We start from the raw sequence: 15901 nt of genomic DNA on the forward strand, positions 1-15901 counted from the left end.
CACCACCTGAAACCATAGGGCCTACAGTCTACTGTACATTTCAGCACCGTGAACGGCCCCGCCTGGGATCCCGTACTAACTTTCAGAAACATGGGCAGCGTGAAAATAATAATCGGTTCTGCACCACCTACGAATCAATAATACACATTTTAGGAACCAACCTGAGAGCCTAGAGTAAGTAGCATATATCGTGCGGAACCATGGACAGCGCAGTTCTGGCTGCGGTAGTTAAACTAGCAGGCAGAAACAGCTGACGGAAGACCACATTACAGTATTCACGGGTCCAATAGTTTGAAAGTCACACCTGGGGAACTGCCTGAAAGCTTTTCTATTTCTCCTAATGTCACAGTAATCAATAAGGCACTTCTGCTGGATGGCCTGATGTCATCAAGTCACCGCTCTTCTTGACCAAGGGGGAATTGATGTGGGCAAAATGGGGGGGGGAGATTCCACTCTTTCTCGCCCTCCTTCTCTCTTTCGGCTCTCTCCGTTTCACGTCGTCACAGAACATAATTGCCCATCTTCACTCCGTACACGTGCAAAACAAATGAAACAAACGACATAACAGTATACTAGTTAGTTCCCCATTTTCAGTTAAGAGAACATTTTTCAGTTAGAGAACATTTTCAGAACATTGATAATCATCTTATAATTGGCAGGCCTGCTGAAACTATCACTGCTGTTGCTAATACTACTTTGACTAATTGTCTGTCGGACACATACTCATAATAACAAATGATGTTATGTGTTTTCTATTTTAAAGGGGTAAAGACTATATTGTTGATGGTCACGATGATGATGATAGTGATGTTGATGTCGTGCTGTTGGAATGATCAATGAAAAAAGGGGGCTACGTGATCAGTCGGTTCCTATTGGTCGACAGACAGACAATCCCGAGGAAGGCCCACCTACCTAGAGATCAGTTACTGACAGCAGCTCCCGTTCTAGGCGATATTTGAATCAGCTGGGTAATAGAACCTTGAGGAAACAAGTCATCTTTGTAAAGAAAAGGTAAGAGGATTTCATGATGTTTTATTGTGATATTTGTGTTTGGCGTCGAGAGAAAGGAAAAACATTTAGGAGGTTGTAATGGAAATAATATCGACATTATAACCGTACGTTTTATAGGAGGGGGGGGGGGGGGATCATTGAAGGCTACACATTTTGTAGTTTATTATGTAACTGATCCGTGTTAATTATAGATAACCAACACGTTGAATTAAATCAGTGTCAAATGGAAACCTGATGAAAGGCCGAAAGAGCAATTGTTGCATTTGATGAGAAAATTGACGAGACATAATTTCCTGAATGGGCGTTCTCTATAAGGTACAGTAGCCTAATAATTATTATAATATTAACACATCGAAATGATTGATTAAATCGTGTATTTTATTATTTTTTTTATGAATATAAATATTTGTTTTATGTCATATTCTTCCCTGTAGATATATACGTATTTATTGACAAAATACATATTGTTCTTGGTGCCCGTGATGAGCATCACGTAGTTTTCTCCCTCCCCTTCCCCCACATAGAATAGTAGGGCTAGGCAATATCACATGTAATGCGCTTGGTTAAATAGATAGATCACATAGGCGCTATTTCAAATTCAACTTCCTGACTTGTCCTCGGCTCGCGCGGACATTAAGAGTAATATTACAAGTAATAATTAATGACCGCGAGCACATTTAACCATTTCATATAAACCTTTTTTTCCCCTTCTCTCGCTCTCTCTGGATATTTCATGACATTTGGAGAAAGAGGGTTAGGGTTAGGGAGGAGGTGCGAAAAAAAAATAAAAAACGGCCTTTACTATTAATGACTGGTCTGTGGCAGAGAGGTTCGGCTATCGAGGCCAACTGTGAACGGAGACCGGAGGATTCCTCCAATCCCCATTCTTCCGTCATCGCAACCAATGAAAACCAAGACACAAAGTGACATCTATGGTATTAGAAGGAAGAAAACACGTTAGTTACATGCGTTAAGCCTCCTCATCTGACATTAAATCAACTACAGTCCATAACCGAGAAATACCGAATAAAACTAATTCAGAATACGTCATTAAAAAGCGCTCTTTCAGCACCATGGACAGTTATCATTGTATTGGGTATGGCTATCCATCTCTCTCCAGCGCAATCAATCCGTCAAAAACAGTCATTCATTACCGTGTAACTAGTGCCACATAACTGTATATAATAACGCATGGTAAACTACTGACAATCAGTGTTGTAACGGGATCCCATTCCCTCCTCTCCAGATCTCCAGGACCCTACCGAATACAAAATAATTCATCATACATAATTACAACGCTCTGCTTCAGGACGTTTGTTTCTTCTTTAGATGTAGCTTTCCGTTAGCATGTAACTAGTACTCGGCCTACCACATTACTACGGTATAGGACTGTAGGCCGATACAATAGACTACATGGGACGTGATTCATGGTTCTTTGCATCTCTCCAGAGCTCCAGGACCAGGGTCGAGATGGATGTGTTCATGAAAGGGTTGTCCAAAGCTAAAGACGGCATGGCTATGGCCGCGGAGAAGACTAAAGAGGGAGCTGCGCTGGCGGCGGAAAAGACCAAGGAAGGCGCCATGTTTATCGGTAAGACCCGAGCTTTAGAACGTTAGACCGAAATCACTCTGTTGGATAATCCGGTACCTGTGACGTCCACGGCTTCAATTTAATGCATGCACATCACCAGCGCCTGCGGAGCGAGCAAGTTATTATGTACAGCAGAAATCGACCAATAAGAGTTGAGAGCGCTGACATTTAGAACGCTTCGTAGCGCGACGCTATAGGTCCAGAGACAATGTACTTTTCCTTGATTGGTTGGAATAGGGGTGGGTCTTTTTGTCATCCTTTTTAATAGGATGTCATGGCTTCTCTTTGAAGCGTGTAGTAGTGAAAGCATAATTGATCCCTCACTGCCTACATTGCATTGTGTCTGTGCTATGGATTCATTATGTAGGTTACTATGGGTTCACTATGTAGGTTACTATGGGTTCATTCTGTAGGTTACTATGGGTTCATTATGTAGGTTGCTATGGATTCATTATGTTGTTTACTATGGGTTCATTATGTTGTTTACTATGGGTTCATTATGTTGTTTACTATGGGTTCATTATGTAGGTTACTATGGATTCATTATGTAGGTTGCTATGGATTCATTATGTTGTTTACTATGGGTTCATTATGTAGGTTACTATGGATTCATTATGTAGGTTACTATGGGTTCACTATGTAGGTTACTATGGGTTCATTATGTAGGTTACTATGGATTCATTATGTAGGTTACTATGGATTCATTATGTTGTTTACTATGGGTTCATTATGTAGGTTGCTATGGATTCATTATGTAGGTTGCTATGGATTCATTATGTTGTTTACTATGGGTTCATTATGTTGTTTACTATGGGTTCATTATGTAGGTTGCTATGGATTCATTATGTAGGTTACTATGGGTTCACTATGTAGGTTACTATGGGTTCATTATGTAGGTTACTATGGGTTCATTCTGTAGGTTACTATGGGTTCATTATGTTGTTTACTATGGGTTCATTATGTAGGTTACTATGGGTTCATTATGTAGGTTACTATGGGTTCATTATGTAGGTTGCTATGGGTTCACTATGTAGGTTACTATGGGTTCATTATGTAGGTTACTATGGGTTCATTCTGTAGGTTACTATGGGTTCATTATGTTGTTTACTATGGGTTCATTATGTAGGTTACTATGGGTTCATTATGTAGGTTACTATGGATTCATTATGTAGGTTGCTATGGGTTCACTATGTAGGTTACTATGGGTTCATTATGTAGGTTACTATGGGTTCATTCTGTAGGTTACTATGGGTTCATTATGTAGGTTGCTATGGATTCATTATGTAGGTTGCTATGGGTTCACTATGTAGGTTACTATGGGTTCATTATGTAGGTTACTATGGGTTCATTCTGTAGGTTACTATGGGTTCATTATGTTGTTTACTATGGGTTCATTATGTAGGTTACTATGGGTTCATTATGTAGGTTACTATGGGTTCATTATGTAGGTTGCTATGGATTCATTATGTTGTTTACTATGGGTTCATTATGTAGGTTACTATGGGTTCATTATGTAGGTTACTATGGGTTCATTATGTAGGTTGCTATGGATTCATTATATTGTTTACTATGGGTTCATTATGTAGGTTGCTATGGATTCATTATGTAGGTTACTATGGGTTCATTATGTTGTTTACTATGGGTTCATTATGTAGGTTACTATGGATTCATTATGTAGGTTGCTATGGGTTCATTATGTTGTTTACTATGGGTTCATTATGTAGGTTACTATGGGTTCATTATGTAGGTTACTATGGGTTCATTATGTAGGTTACTATGGATTCATTATGTTGTTTACTATGGGTTCATTATGTTGTTCACTATGGGTTCATTATGTTGTTTACTATGGGTTCATTATGTAGGTTACTATGGATTCATTATGTTGTTTACTATGGGTTCATTATGTTGTTTACTATGGGTTCATTATGTAGGTTACTATGGATTCATTATGTTGTTTACTATGGGTTCATTATGTTGTTTACTATGGGTTCATTATGTAGGTTACTATGGGTTCATTATGTAGGTTACTATGGATTCATTATGTAGGTTACTATGGATTCATTATGTTGTTTACTATGGGTTCATTATGTAGGTTACTATGGGTTCATTATGTAGGTTACTATGGGTTCATTATGTTGTTTACTATGGGTTCATTATGTTGTTTACTATGGATTCATTATGTTGTTTACTATGGGTTCATTATGTTGTTTACTATGGGTTCATTATGTTGTTTACTATGGATTCATTATGTTGTTTACTATGGGTTCATTATGTTGTTTACTATGGATTCATTATGTTGTTTACTATGGGTTCATTATGTAGGTTACTATGGGTTCATTATGTAGGTTACTATGGGTTCATTATGTTGTTTACTATGGGTTCATTATGTTGTTTACTATGGGTTCATTATGTAGGTTACTATGGGTTCATTATGTAGGTTACTATGGGTTCATTCTGTAGGTTACTATGGGTTCATTATGTTGTTTACTATGGGTTCATTATGTAGGTTACTATGGATTCATTATGTAGGTTGCTATGGATTCATTATGTAGGTTACTATGGGTTCATTATGTAGGTTGCTATGGATTCATTATGTAGGTTGCTATGGATTCATTATGTTGTTTACTATGGGTTCATTATGTTGTTTACTATGGGTTCATTATGTAGGTTACTATGGATTCATTATGTAGGTTGCTATGGATTCATTATGTAGGTTACTATGGGTTCATTATGTAGGTTACTATGGGTTCATTATGTAGGTTGCTATGGATTCATTATGTTGTTTACTATGGGTTCATTATGTAGGTTACTATGGATTCATTATGTAGGTTACTATGGGTTCATTATGTAGGTTACTATGGATTCATTATGTAGGTTACTATGGGTTCATTATGTTGTTTACTATGGGTTCATTATGTAGGTTACTATGGGTTCATTATGTAGGTTACTATGGGTTCATTATGTTGTTTACTATGGGTTCATTATGTAGGTTACTATGGGTTCATTATGTAGGTTACTATGGATTCATTATGTAGGTTGCTATGGATTCATTATGTAGGTTGCTATGGATTCATTATGTAGGTTACTATGGGTTCATTATGTAGGTTGCTATGGATTCATTATGTTGTTTACTATGGGTTCATTATGTAGGTTACTATGGATTCATTATGTAGGTTACTATGGGTTCATTATGTAGGTTACTATGGATTCATTATGTAGGTTACTATGGGTTCATTATGTAGGTTACTATGGATTCATTATGTAGGTTACTATGGATTCATTCTATAGGTTACTATGGATTCATTATGTAGGTTACTATGGGTTCATTATGTAGGTTACTGTGGATTGTGCACTACAAATGTATGGAAGGAGGATGTTGGCTGTGGCTGTCTACGTTCGTTACATCCAGGGCATTATGATATTAACATACTGTACAGGGAAAAGATACACATTGACCAATGAACAAGATGTGCTCACTCGTATATATTCAATAATGAAGGCACTGACATTATATTTCACCAGGGGATTCAGATGTTGTAAATGACAAGGTTTCCTGAGGTGTGCGTCTGACTGAACATGAATAATATTGTCCCAGCTGAGGAAGTCAATATTGTTGCTGTGGCCAATATACACTCTTAGAATAAAAGGTGCTAAGTAGAACCATACAGGGTTCTTCGGGTATGTCCCCATAGGCCAACCCTTTTTGGTGCTGGGTAGAACACTTTGCACAGGGTTCTATCTAAAACCCTCTTTGTAGGATTCTTCAAAGAACCCCCCTGTTTATATGGTTCTGCCTAGGTCCCACTATGAAGGGTTCTTCCTAGAACCATTTTATCTTTGGAGGGTTCTTCCTAGAACCATTTTATCTTTGGAGGGTTCTTCCTAGAACCATTTTATCTTTGGAGGGTTCTTCCTAGAACCATTTTATCTTTGGAGGGTTCTTCCTGGAACCATTTTATCTTTGGAGGGTTCTTCCTAGAACCATTTTATCTTTGGAGGGTTCTTCCTAGAATGTTCTATGAACGGTCACACCAGGCTTATTAGCATTGAACATTTAATTATTTATGACAATACATTACATATATCATCAGGCCTTTCTTTGAGGGACTAGTTATACACTAGCACGGTGGTGTTAGGAAACTCCTGGTTTACAGGCCACATCAGACCTGCAAGTCACATTATGATTTTGGGCTCCCGAGTGGCGCAGCAGTTTAAGGCACTGCATCTCAGTGCTAGAGACTACACTACAGACACCCTGGTTTGATTCCAGGCTGTATCATAACCGGCCGTGATTAGGAGTCCCGTAAGGCGGCTCACAATTGGCTCAGCGTCATCCGGGTTTGGTCGGTGTAGGTCGTCATTGTAAATAACTGACTTGTCTAGTTAAATAAAGGTTACATTTTTTGATTTTATTTTAACTATGCTGGATTGCAAAGTGATGTGTTATACCAATTGGAATCCAGCCAGAGTTAGGATATCCAATAAGTGGAATTGTTAATCACCTGTAACCTGCATTCAGAATAACTGCCAGGGTAGGGAAGATCGAATACTGAGACTATCTCAATTATCTTTTAACTGAAACAGTAACGTTTGCAATAAATCCAATTACTAACAGATTCATTTAGAAAACTGTATGTTATCTGTCTATGTGTAGCGTTACATTAATTAAACAATCAATGCACATGCAAAATCACACATATTACAGTAAAACGAACCATTCTGAACATATCGCTGCAATAGAGCATGCTGGGAAATATTATAGATGGCTCTATGGTAGAACCCTTCTAGCCTTCCGAATAATCCTTCCTGCCTTCCAAAGAACCGTCAAAGAACTCTTTCTTCCAAAAACGGTTCTTGTGACGTTAAAGGTTCTAGGTGGAACTCTTTGCCTTACAAAGAACCCTTGTCTTCCAAAAGGGTTCTTCTGATCAAAACGGTTCTTGGTAGAACCTTCTGCAAAGAACCCCTTTTGGAACTCTCTTTTCTGAGTGTAGAAAGTCTACACCTTCATTGGGTTTCTTCACATGTTATTGTGTTACAAAGTGGGATCAAAATGGTTTTATTTGTGTTTTTTTTTGTTGTTGTCAACAATCTACACACAATACTGTGTAATGTCAAAATGGAAGACAAAATGCTAATATTTTTTTTAAATTAAACACTAATAAATATATCTTGATTAGATACGTTCTCACCTCCCTGAGTCAATACATGGTAGAAACAACTTTGACAATGATTACAGCTGTGAGTATTTCTGGGTAAGTCTCATAAGAGCTTTACACACCTGTATTGTGCGATATTTGCCCACTATTCTTTAAGAAATTCTTCAAATTCTTTCAAGGTGTTGGGAATCAGTTATCATTTTATTGGGTATGACTAGACATCAATGTTCAAGTCTTGTTATAGATTTTCAATCAGATTTAAGTCAAAACTGTAATTTGGCCACTAAGGAATATTCACTGTCTTCTTGGTAAGCAACTCCAGTATAGATATGGCTTTGTTTTGTAGGTTATTGTCCTGACGAAAGGTGAATTCCTCTCCCAGTGTCTGGTGTAAAGCAGACTGAAGCAGGTTTTCTTCTAGGATTTTGCCTGTGCTTAGCGCCATCCTGTTTCTTTTCATCCTGAAAAACTCCCCAGTCTTTGCCAATGTCAAGCATACCCATACCATGATGCAGCCACCACCATGCTTGAAAATGAGGAGACAGTTACTCAGTGATGTGTTGTGTTGGATTTGGCCCAAACATAAGGCTTTACATTTAGGCCAAAAAGTATATTTCTTTGTCGTGTTTGTTTTGCAGAATTACTTTAGTGCCTTGTTGCACACTTTCATTATTATTTTCACTCTGTCATTTAGGTCGTTGTTGACCTCATCAATCTACACACAATACCCGTGGAGTTGTGGAGTCACTAAAAAACTGCTAATCCATCCTCATTTTTAAATCACCGATGGACTCATGATGACATCTCTAAGCAGTTTCCGCCCTGTCACACAGTTCAGTTCCGAAGGACAACTGCATCTTTGACGTGCCTGGGTGATTTACAGTGCATTCGGAAAGTATTCAGACCCCTTGACTTTTTCCAAATTTTGTTCAAATGCAGCCTAAGGCCTACTACACCTGTTGTATTCAGCATTTCACTGTAAGGTCTACTACACCTGTTGTATTCAGCATTTCACTGTAAGGTCTACTACACCTGTTGTATTCAGCATTTCACTGTAAGGTCTACTACACCTGTTGTATTCAGCATTTCACTGTGAGGTCTACTACACCTGTTGTATTCAGCATTTCACTGTAAGGTCTACTACACCTGTTGTATTCAGCATTTCACTGTAAGGTCTACTATACCTGTTGTATTCAGCATTTCACTGTGAGGTCTACTACACCTGTTGTATTCAGCATTTCACTGTAAGGTCTACTACACCTGTTGTATTCAGCATTTCACTGTGAGGTCTACTACACCTGTTGTATTCAGCATTTCACTGTAAGGTCTACTACACCTGTTGTATTCAGCATTTCACTGTAAGGTCTGCTACACCTGTTGTATTCAGCATTTCACTGTGAGGTCTACTACACCTGTTGTATTCAGCATTTCACTGTAAGGTCTACTACACCTGTTGTATTCAGCATTTCACTGTAAGGTCTACTACACCTGTTGTATTCAGCATTTCACTGTAAGGTCTACTACACCTGTTGTATTCAGCATTTCACTGTAAGGTCTACTACACCTGTTGTATTCAGCATTTCACTGTAAGGTCTACTACACCTGTTGTATTAAGCATTTCACTGTAAGGTCTACTACACCTGTTGTATTCAGCATTTCACTGTAAGGTCTACTACACCTGTTGTATTCAGCATTTCACTGTAAGGTCTACTACACCTGTTGTATTCAGCATTTCACTGTAAGGCCTACAACACCTGTTGTATTCAGCATTTCACTGTAAGGTCTACTACACCTGTTGTATTCAGCATTTCACTGTAAGGTCTACTACACCTGTTGTATTCAGCATTTCACTGTAAGGTCTACTACACCTGTTGTATTCAGCATTTCACTGTAAGGTCTACTACACCTGTTGTATTCAGCATTTCACTGTAAGGTCTACTACACCTGTTGTATTCTGCATTTCACTGTGAGGTCTACTACACCTGTTGTATTCAGCATTTCACTGTGAGGTCTACTACACCTGTTGTATTCAGCATTTCACTATAAGGTCTACTACACCTGTTGTATTCAGCATTTCCCTGTAAGGTCTACTACACCTGTTGTATTCAGCATTTCACTGTGAGGTCTACTACACCTGTTGTATTCAGCATTTCACTGTGAGGTCTACTACACCTGTTGTATTCAGCATTTCACTGTAAGGTCTACTACACCTGTTGTATTCAGCATTTCACTGTAAGGTCTACTACACCTGTTGTATTCAGCATTTCACTGTAAGGTCTACTACACCTGTTGTATACAGCATTTCACTGTAAGGTCTACTACACCTGTTGTATTCAGCATTTCACTGTAAGGTCTACTACACCTGTTGTATTCAGCATTTCACTGTAAGGTCTACTACACCTGTTGTATTCAGCATTTCACTATGTGGTCTACTACACCTGTTGTATTCAGCATTTCACTGGTCTACTACACCTGTTGTATTCAGCATTTCACCGTAAGGTCTACTACACCTGTTGCATTCAGCATTTCACTGTGTGGTCTACTACACCTGTTGTATTCAGCATTTCACTGTGAGGTCTACTACACCTGTTGTATTCAGCATTTCACCGTAAGGTCTACTACACCTGTTGTATTCAGCATTTCACTGTGTGGTCTACTACACCTGTTGTATTCAGCATTTCACTGTAAGGTCTACTACCTGACCTGCACGGGGACAGGGGAGAGGGTGGGGGAGGGGTGAGAGGATAGAGGAGAGGGGTAGAGGGAAGGGGTGGTATTGGAGATAGGGGTTAGGGAGGAGCGGTGAGAGGATAGAGGGGTAGAGGTAGAGGGGAGGTATTGGAGATAGGGGTTAGGGAGGAGGGGTGAGAGGATGGAGGAGAGTGGTAGAGGGAAGGTATTGGAGATAGGGGTTAGGGAGGAGGGGTGAGAGGATAGAGGAGAGGGGTAGAGGTAGAGGGGAGGTATTGGAGATAGGGGTTAGGGAGGAGGGGTGAGAGGATAGAGGAGAGGGGTAGAGGGGAGGTATTGGAGATAGGGGTTAGGGAGGAGGGGTGAGAGGATAGAGGAGAGGGGTAGAGGTAGAGCGGAGGTATTGGAGATAGGGGTTAGGGAGGAGGGGAGAGAGGGTGGAGGAGGAAGAGGAGGGGGGGTGTACTGAACCAAGGGTGAGAGGAGGAGGGGTGAGGAATTGGACCAAGAGGTGAGGAGAGGGGGGAGCTAGATGGCAGGAGGGGGGGGGGGGGGGGGGGGGGGCGCTATGGGTGAAGACAGCAGGCCATCATGCCTTATGTCAATGTATTAGGTGTATTGTATGGTGACAGCTTGTGAGTCAGGGACACAGTGAGAAGCTGTCTCCAGGGGACCAGAGGGACAATTACAGGGCTTTATGTTGCCTTCTATAACGCTGACTAACAGAGATGTGCATAGATGTGCATATATGTGCATAGATGTGCATAGAATAGGTGTTATTTGCAGTATGTATGGAGTATACAGGTATACATGTATAGAGAACGTTACAGATGTATAGAGTACCTGTGTCTGATGTTAAGTATGACATGTACAGTACAGTATGTATATAATGGATACCAGAATCCGGAGCCCAGATACAGATGGATCTCTAGCAGTGATGTCGAACATCCGGCCCACGGGGGAGTCCAATCCAGCCCGGGGGAGGTATCCAAAACAAGATACTTAGAAATGACTAAATGACATTCATACAGTTTCTTGACTGTTGTCCAGCTCGCTAATAATCGCCCAAATGAAGGATGGGTGGGCGAGAATGTGATTGGTGGAGGACGAGTGAGAGAGAAGTCGATAGGTCGACAGACCACTTTTGACAGCTGCTGCTGTAGACGGACTAGCCAGCTTAGCAGACTGCCTAGAGAGGAGAGGAGAGGGGAGGGCAAAGGAGAGGAGAGGAGAGGAGAGGAGAGGGCGAAGGGGAGGAGAGGAGAGGAGAGGAGAAAAGAGGAGAGGAGAGGAGAGGAGAGGGCGAAGGGGAGGAGAGGAGAGGAGAGGGAAGGCGAAGGGGAGGAGAGGAGAGGAGAGGAGAGGAGAGGAGAGGAGAGGGCGAAGGGGAGGAGAGGAGAGGAAAGAAGAGAAGAGGAGAGGAGAGAAGAGGAGAGGAGAGGAGAGAAGAGGAGAGAAGAGGAGAGGAGAGGGCGAAGGGGAGGAGAGGAGAGGAGAGGAGAGGGCGAAGGGGAGGGGGAAGAGCGTGGAGGGGAGGGGAGGGAAGGAAGAGATCCTAATAGAGCTACCCACCTCTAAAAGCACAGACATTTGAACATACTGTTCCTGGTTGTAGAAATGGAGGAAATGATGTTATTCAATACCACTTACTTCAGCTATTATTCAAACGCTCCTCAGTTTCATACCTTTCACGATAAGTGGCCATTATCGTTTTTTCCTTCCCAGCAGAAAGACAAGAGCTTACAGCAAAGTGGAATGAGAAAACCATAGTACAACTCATTATATCGTCTTCCAGTACTTCTCTTTGGAGTACAGTACACTTCGTCTTTGTGACCGTCCACACAACATAGGGCTTCAATGAAAGCATCTCTCACTCTCCCTCTGTTTAACTTAGGTGCTCTTCTTTTGAAAGAGGATATCCCAACTCTGTTAGTGGCCCCCAGGGGACAGTAGAGGATGTTCTCAAGGGGCAACAGATAGACAGGGGGTAGTAAGGGATGTTCTCACAGGGCAGCAGATAGACAGGGGCAGTAAGGGATGTTCTCAAGGGGCAACAGATAGACAGGGGGTAGTAAGGGATGTTCTCACAGGGCAGCAGATAGACAGGGGGTAGTAAGGGATGTTCTCACAGGGCAGCAGATAGACAGGGGACAGTAGAGGATGTTCTCAAGGGGCAACAGATAGACAGGGGGCAGTAAGGGATGTTCTCGCGGGGCAACAGATAGACAGGGGGAGGTATGGGATGTTCTCACGGGGCAGCAGATAGACAGGGGGCAGTAGAGGATGTTCTCACGGGGCAGCAGATAGACAGGGGGCAGTAGGGGGCAGTAAGGGATGTTCTCACGGGGCAGCAGATAGACAGGGGGCAGTAGGGGATGTTCTCACGGGGCAACAGATAGACAGGGGGCAGTAGGGGATGTTCTCACAGGGCAACAGATAGACAGGGGGTAGTAAGGGATGTTCTCACGGGGCAACAGATAGACAGGGGGCAGTAATGGATGTTCTCACAGGGCAACAGATAGACAGGGGGTAGTAATGGATGTTCTCACAGGGCAGCAGATAGACAGGGGGCAGTAAGGGATGTTCTCATGGGGCAACATATAGACAGGGGGCAGTAGGGGATGTTCTCACGGGGCAACAGATAGACAGGGGGCAGTAGAGGATGTTCTCACGGGGCAGCAGATAGACAGGGGGCAGTAGGGGGCAGTAAGGGATGTTCTCACGGGGCAGCAGATAGACAGGGGGCAGTAGGGGATGTTCTCACGGGGCAACAGATAGACAGGGGGCAGTAAGGGATGTTCTCACAGGGCAACAGATAGACAGGGGGTAGTAATGGATGTTCTCACAGGGCAGCAGATAGACAGGGGGCAGTAAGGGATGTTCTCATGGGGCAACAGATAGACAGGGGGCAGTAGAGGACAGTAAGGGATGTTCTCACGGGGCAGCAGATAGACAGGGGCAGTAAGGGATGTTCTCATGGGGCAACAGATAGACAGGGGGTAGTAATGGATGTTATGACAGATCAGCAGATAGACAGGGGGCAGTAGGGGATGTTCTCACGGGGCAACAGATAGACAGGGGGCAGTAGTGGATGTTATGACAGATCAGCAGATAGACAGGTGACAGAAAGGAAAATATGACAGGGCCGTAGACAGGCTGATGGGGGAGACTGATCAGAGCTAGAGGTCTTTACAACCCTTCAGATAGCTGGTGGGGTTGTGGTGTTCCTGTAGTGAATGAGGCCTGTCAAAACCCTAGATAATCTGCTTCCCAAATGGCACCCTATTCCCTATTTAGTGCACTACGTTTGACCAGGGTTGGCTCCCTATTCCCTATTTAGTGCACTACTTTTGACCAGGGCCCATAGGACCCATAGGATTTGTTTGGTCATTGTGGTTTTCAACCAATCAAAGAGCATTCTAAATGACATCACATGCAGTAGTTCCATGGCAGCCATGTTAGTAAACACCCTCCAGAGAAATATGGACCGTTCTTGAACAGTTCCACATACATTAGTGAATCGTTAATCTAAATAATGTATTGTGGAATGAATGGATAAAACAGACTGCTCAGAGGCTTCAATTTTCTACCTCTAGAATGAGAATGAATGTACTGTACCTTACTCCAGATGGCTCCTAGCTCTGATGGCTCCTAGCTCTGATGGCTCCTAGCTCTGATGGCTCCTAGCTCTGAAGTTACCCCAAACTCTCTCTCTCTCTCTCTCTCGCTACATCACGACTCTGTGTGCTCTTCGCTCAGCTCATCCTCATCACTAGAGCACCGTCACTCACCTGTCTGTCTGGTCTCTGACTGACTGGTCTGTCTGTCTGTCTGTCTAGCACGGCATTACAGGTTTGCTTATACGGTAATGCCTCATTTACTGACTGTCTAGTAAGACATTTGAGGTTTGTTTATATGGTAATGCCTCATTTACTGTCTGTCTAGTAAGGCATTAGGGGTTTGTTTATACGGTAATGCCTCATATACTGTCTGTGTAGTAAGGCATTTGAGGTTTGTTTATATGGTAATGCCTCATTTACTGTCTGTCTAGTAAGGCATTAGGGGTTTGTTTATATGGTAATGCCTCATTTACTGTCTGTCTAATAAGGCATTAGGGGTTTGTTTATATGGTAAATCCTCATTTACTGTCTGTGTAGTAAGGCATTAGAGGTTTGTTTATACGGTAATGCCTCATATACTGTCTGTGTAGTAAGGCATTTGAGGTTTGTTTATATGGTAATGCCTCATTTACTGTCTGTCTAGTAAGGCATTAGGGGTTTGTTTATATGGTAATGCCTCATTTACTGTCTGTGTAGTAAGGCATTAGAGGTTTGTTTATATGGTAATGCCTCATTTACTGTCTGTCTAGTAAGGCATTAGGGGTTTGTTTATATGGTAATGCATCATTTACTGTCTGTCTAGTAAGACATTAGAGGTTTGTTTATACGGTAATGCCTCATTTACTGTCTGTCTAGTAAGGCATTAGGGGTTTGTTTATACGGTAATGCCTCATATACTGTCTGTGGAGTAAGGCATTAGAGGTTTGTTTATATGGTAATGCCTCATTTACTGTCTGTGTAGTAAGGCATTAGAGGTTTGTTTATACGGTAATGCCTCATATACTGTCTGTGGAGTAAGGCATTAGAGGTTTGTTTATATGGTAATGCCTCATTTACTGTCTGTGTAGTAAGGCATTAGAGGTTTGTTTATACGGTAATGCCTCATTTACTGTCTGTCTAGTAAGGCATTAGAGGTTTGTTTATACGGTAATGCCTCATTTACTGTCTGTCTAGTAAGGCATTAGAGGTTTGTTTATATGATAATGCCTATTTTACTGTCTGTGTTGTGTAGTAAGGCATTAGAGGTTTGTTTATACGGTAATGCCTCATATACTGCCTGTCTAGTAAGGCATTAGAGGTTTGTTTATACGGTAATGCCTCATTTACTGTCTGTCTAGTAAGGCATTAGAGGTTTGTTTATATGATAATGCCTCATTTACTGTCTGTGTAGTAAGGCATTAGAGGTTTGTTTATACGGTAATGCCTCATATACTGTCTCTGTAGTAAGGCATTAGAGGTTTGTTTATACAGTAATGCCTCATTTACTGTCTGTGTAGTAAGGTATTAGAGGTTTGTTTATACGGTAATGCCTCATTTACTGTCTGTGTAGTAAAGAGGAATATGCTGGTAACTCTATTGAGCGTGATAATCATCATTATGTATGGTAATGCCTTATTTACTGTCTGTGTAGTAAGGCATTAGAGGTTTGTTTATACTGTAATGCCTCATTTACTGTCTGTCTAGTAAGGCATTAGAGGTTTGTTTATACGGTAATGCATCATTTACTGTCTGTGTAGTAAAGAGAAAATGCTGGTAACTCTATTGAGCGTGATAATGCCTCATTTATGTATGGTAATGTAGGATTGGAAGGTAGTAAAACGTGTTTAATA

At 41.5% G+C, this 15901-nt stretch overlaps 1 protein-coding gene across 2 annotated transcripts in view; it reads left to right on the top strand.

Annotated features, from left to right (window-relative positions):
• The first annotated feature begins 585 nt into the window (after positions 1–585).
• The window catches only part of LOC110489247 (beta-synuclein), a 42417-nt gene continuing 27101 nt past the window's right edge, over positions 586–15901 (top strand). Inside the window, exons 1-2 of one of the 2 annotated variants that reach the window (XM_036943528.2) lie at positions 586–1011; positions 2461–2602. In XM_036943528.2, coding sequence (XP_036799423.1) covers positions 2482–2602 — 121 coding nt within the window. In that variant the 5' untranslated portion in view covers positions 586–1011; positions 2461–2481. The remainder of the gene's footprint in view (positions 1012–2460; positions 2603–15901) is intronic. The other variant, XM_036943529.2, reaches the window with a different exon arrangement.

Source organism: Oncorhynchus mykiss, chromosome 14 (genome assembly GCF_057628025.1).
Source record: "Oncorhynchus mykiss isolate SJ-2025 chromosome 14, ASM5762802v1, whole genome shotgun sequence".
Lineage (NCBI taxonomy): Eukaryota > Metazoa > Chordata > Actinopteri > Salmoniformes > Salmonidae > Oncorhynchus > Oncorhynchus mykiss.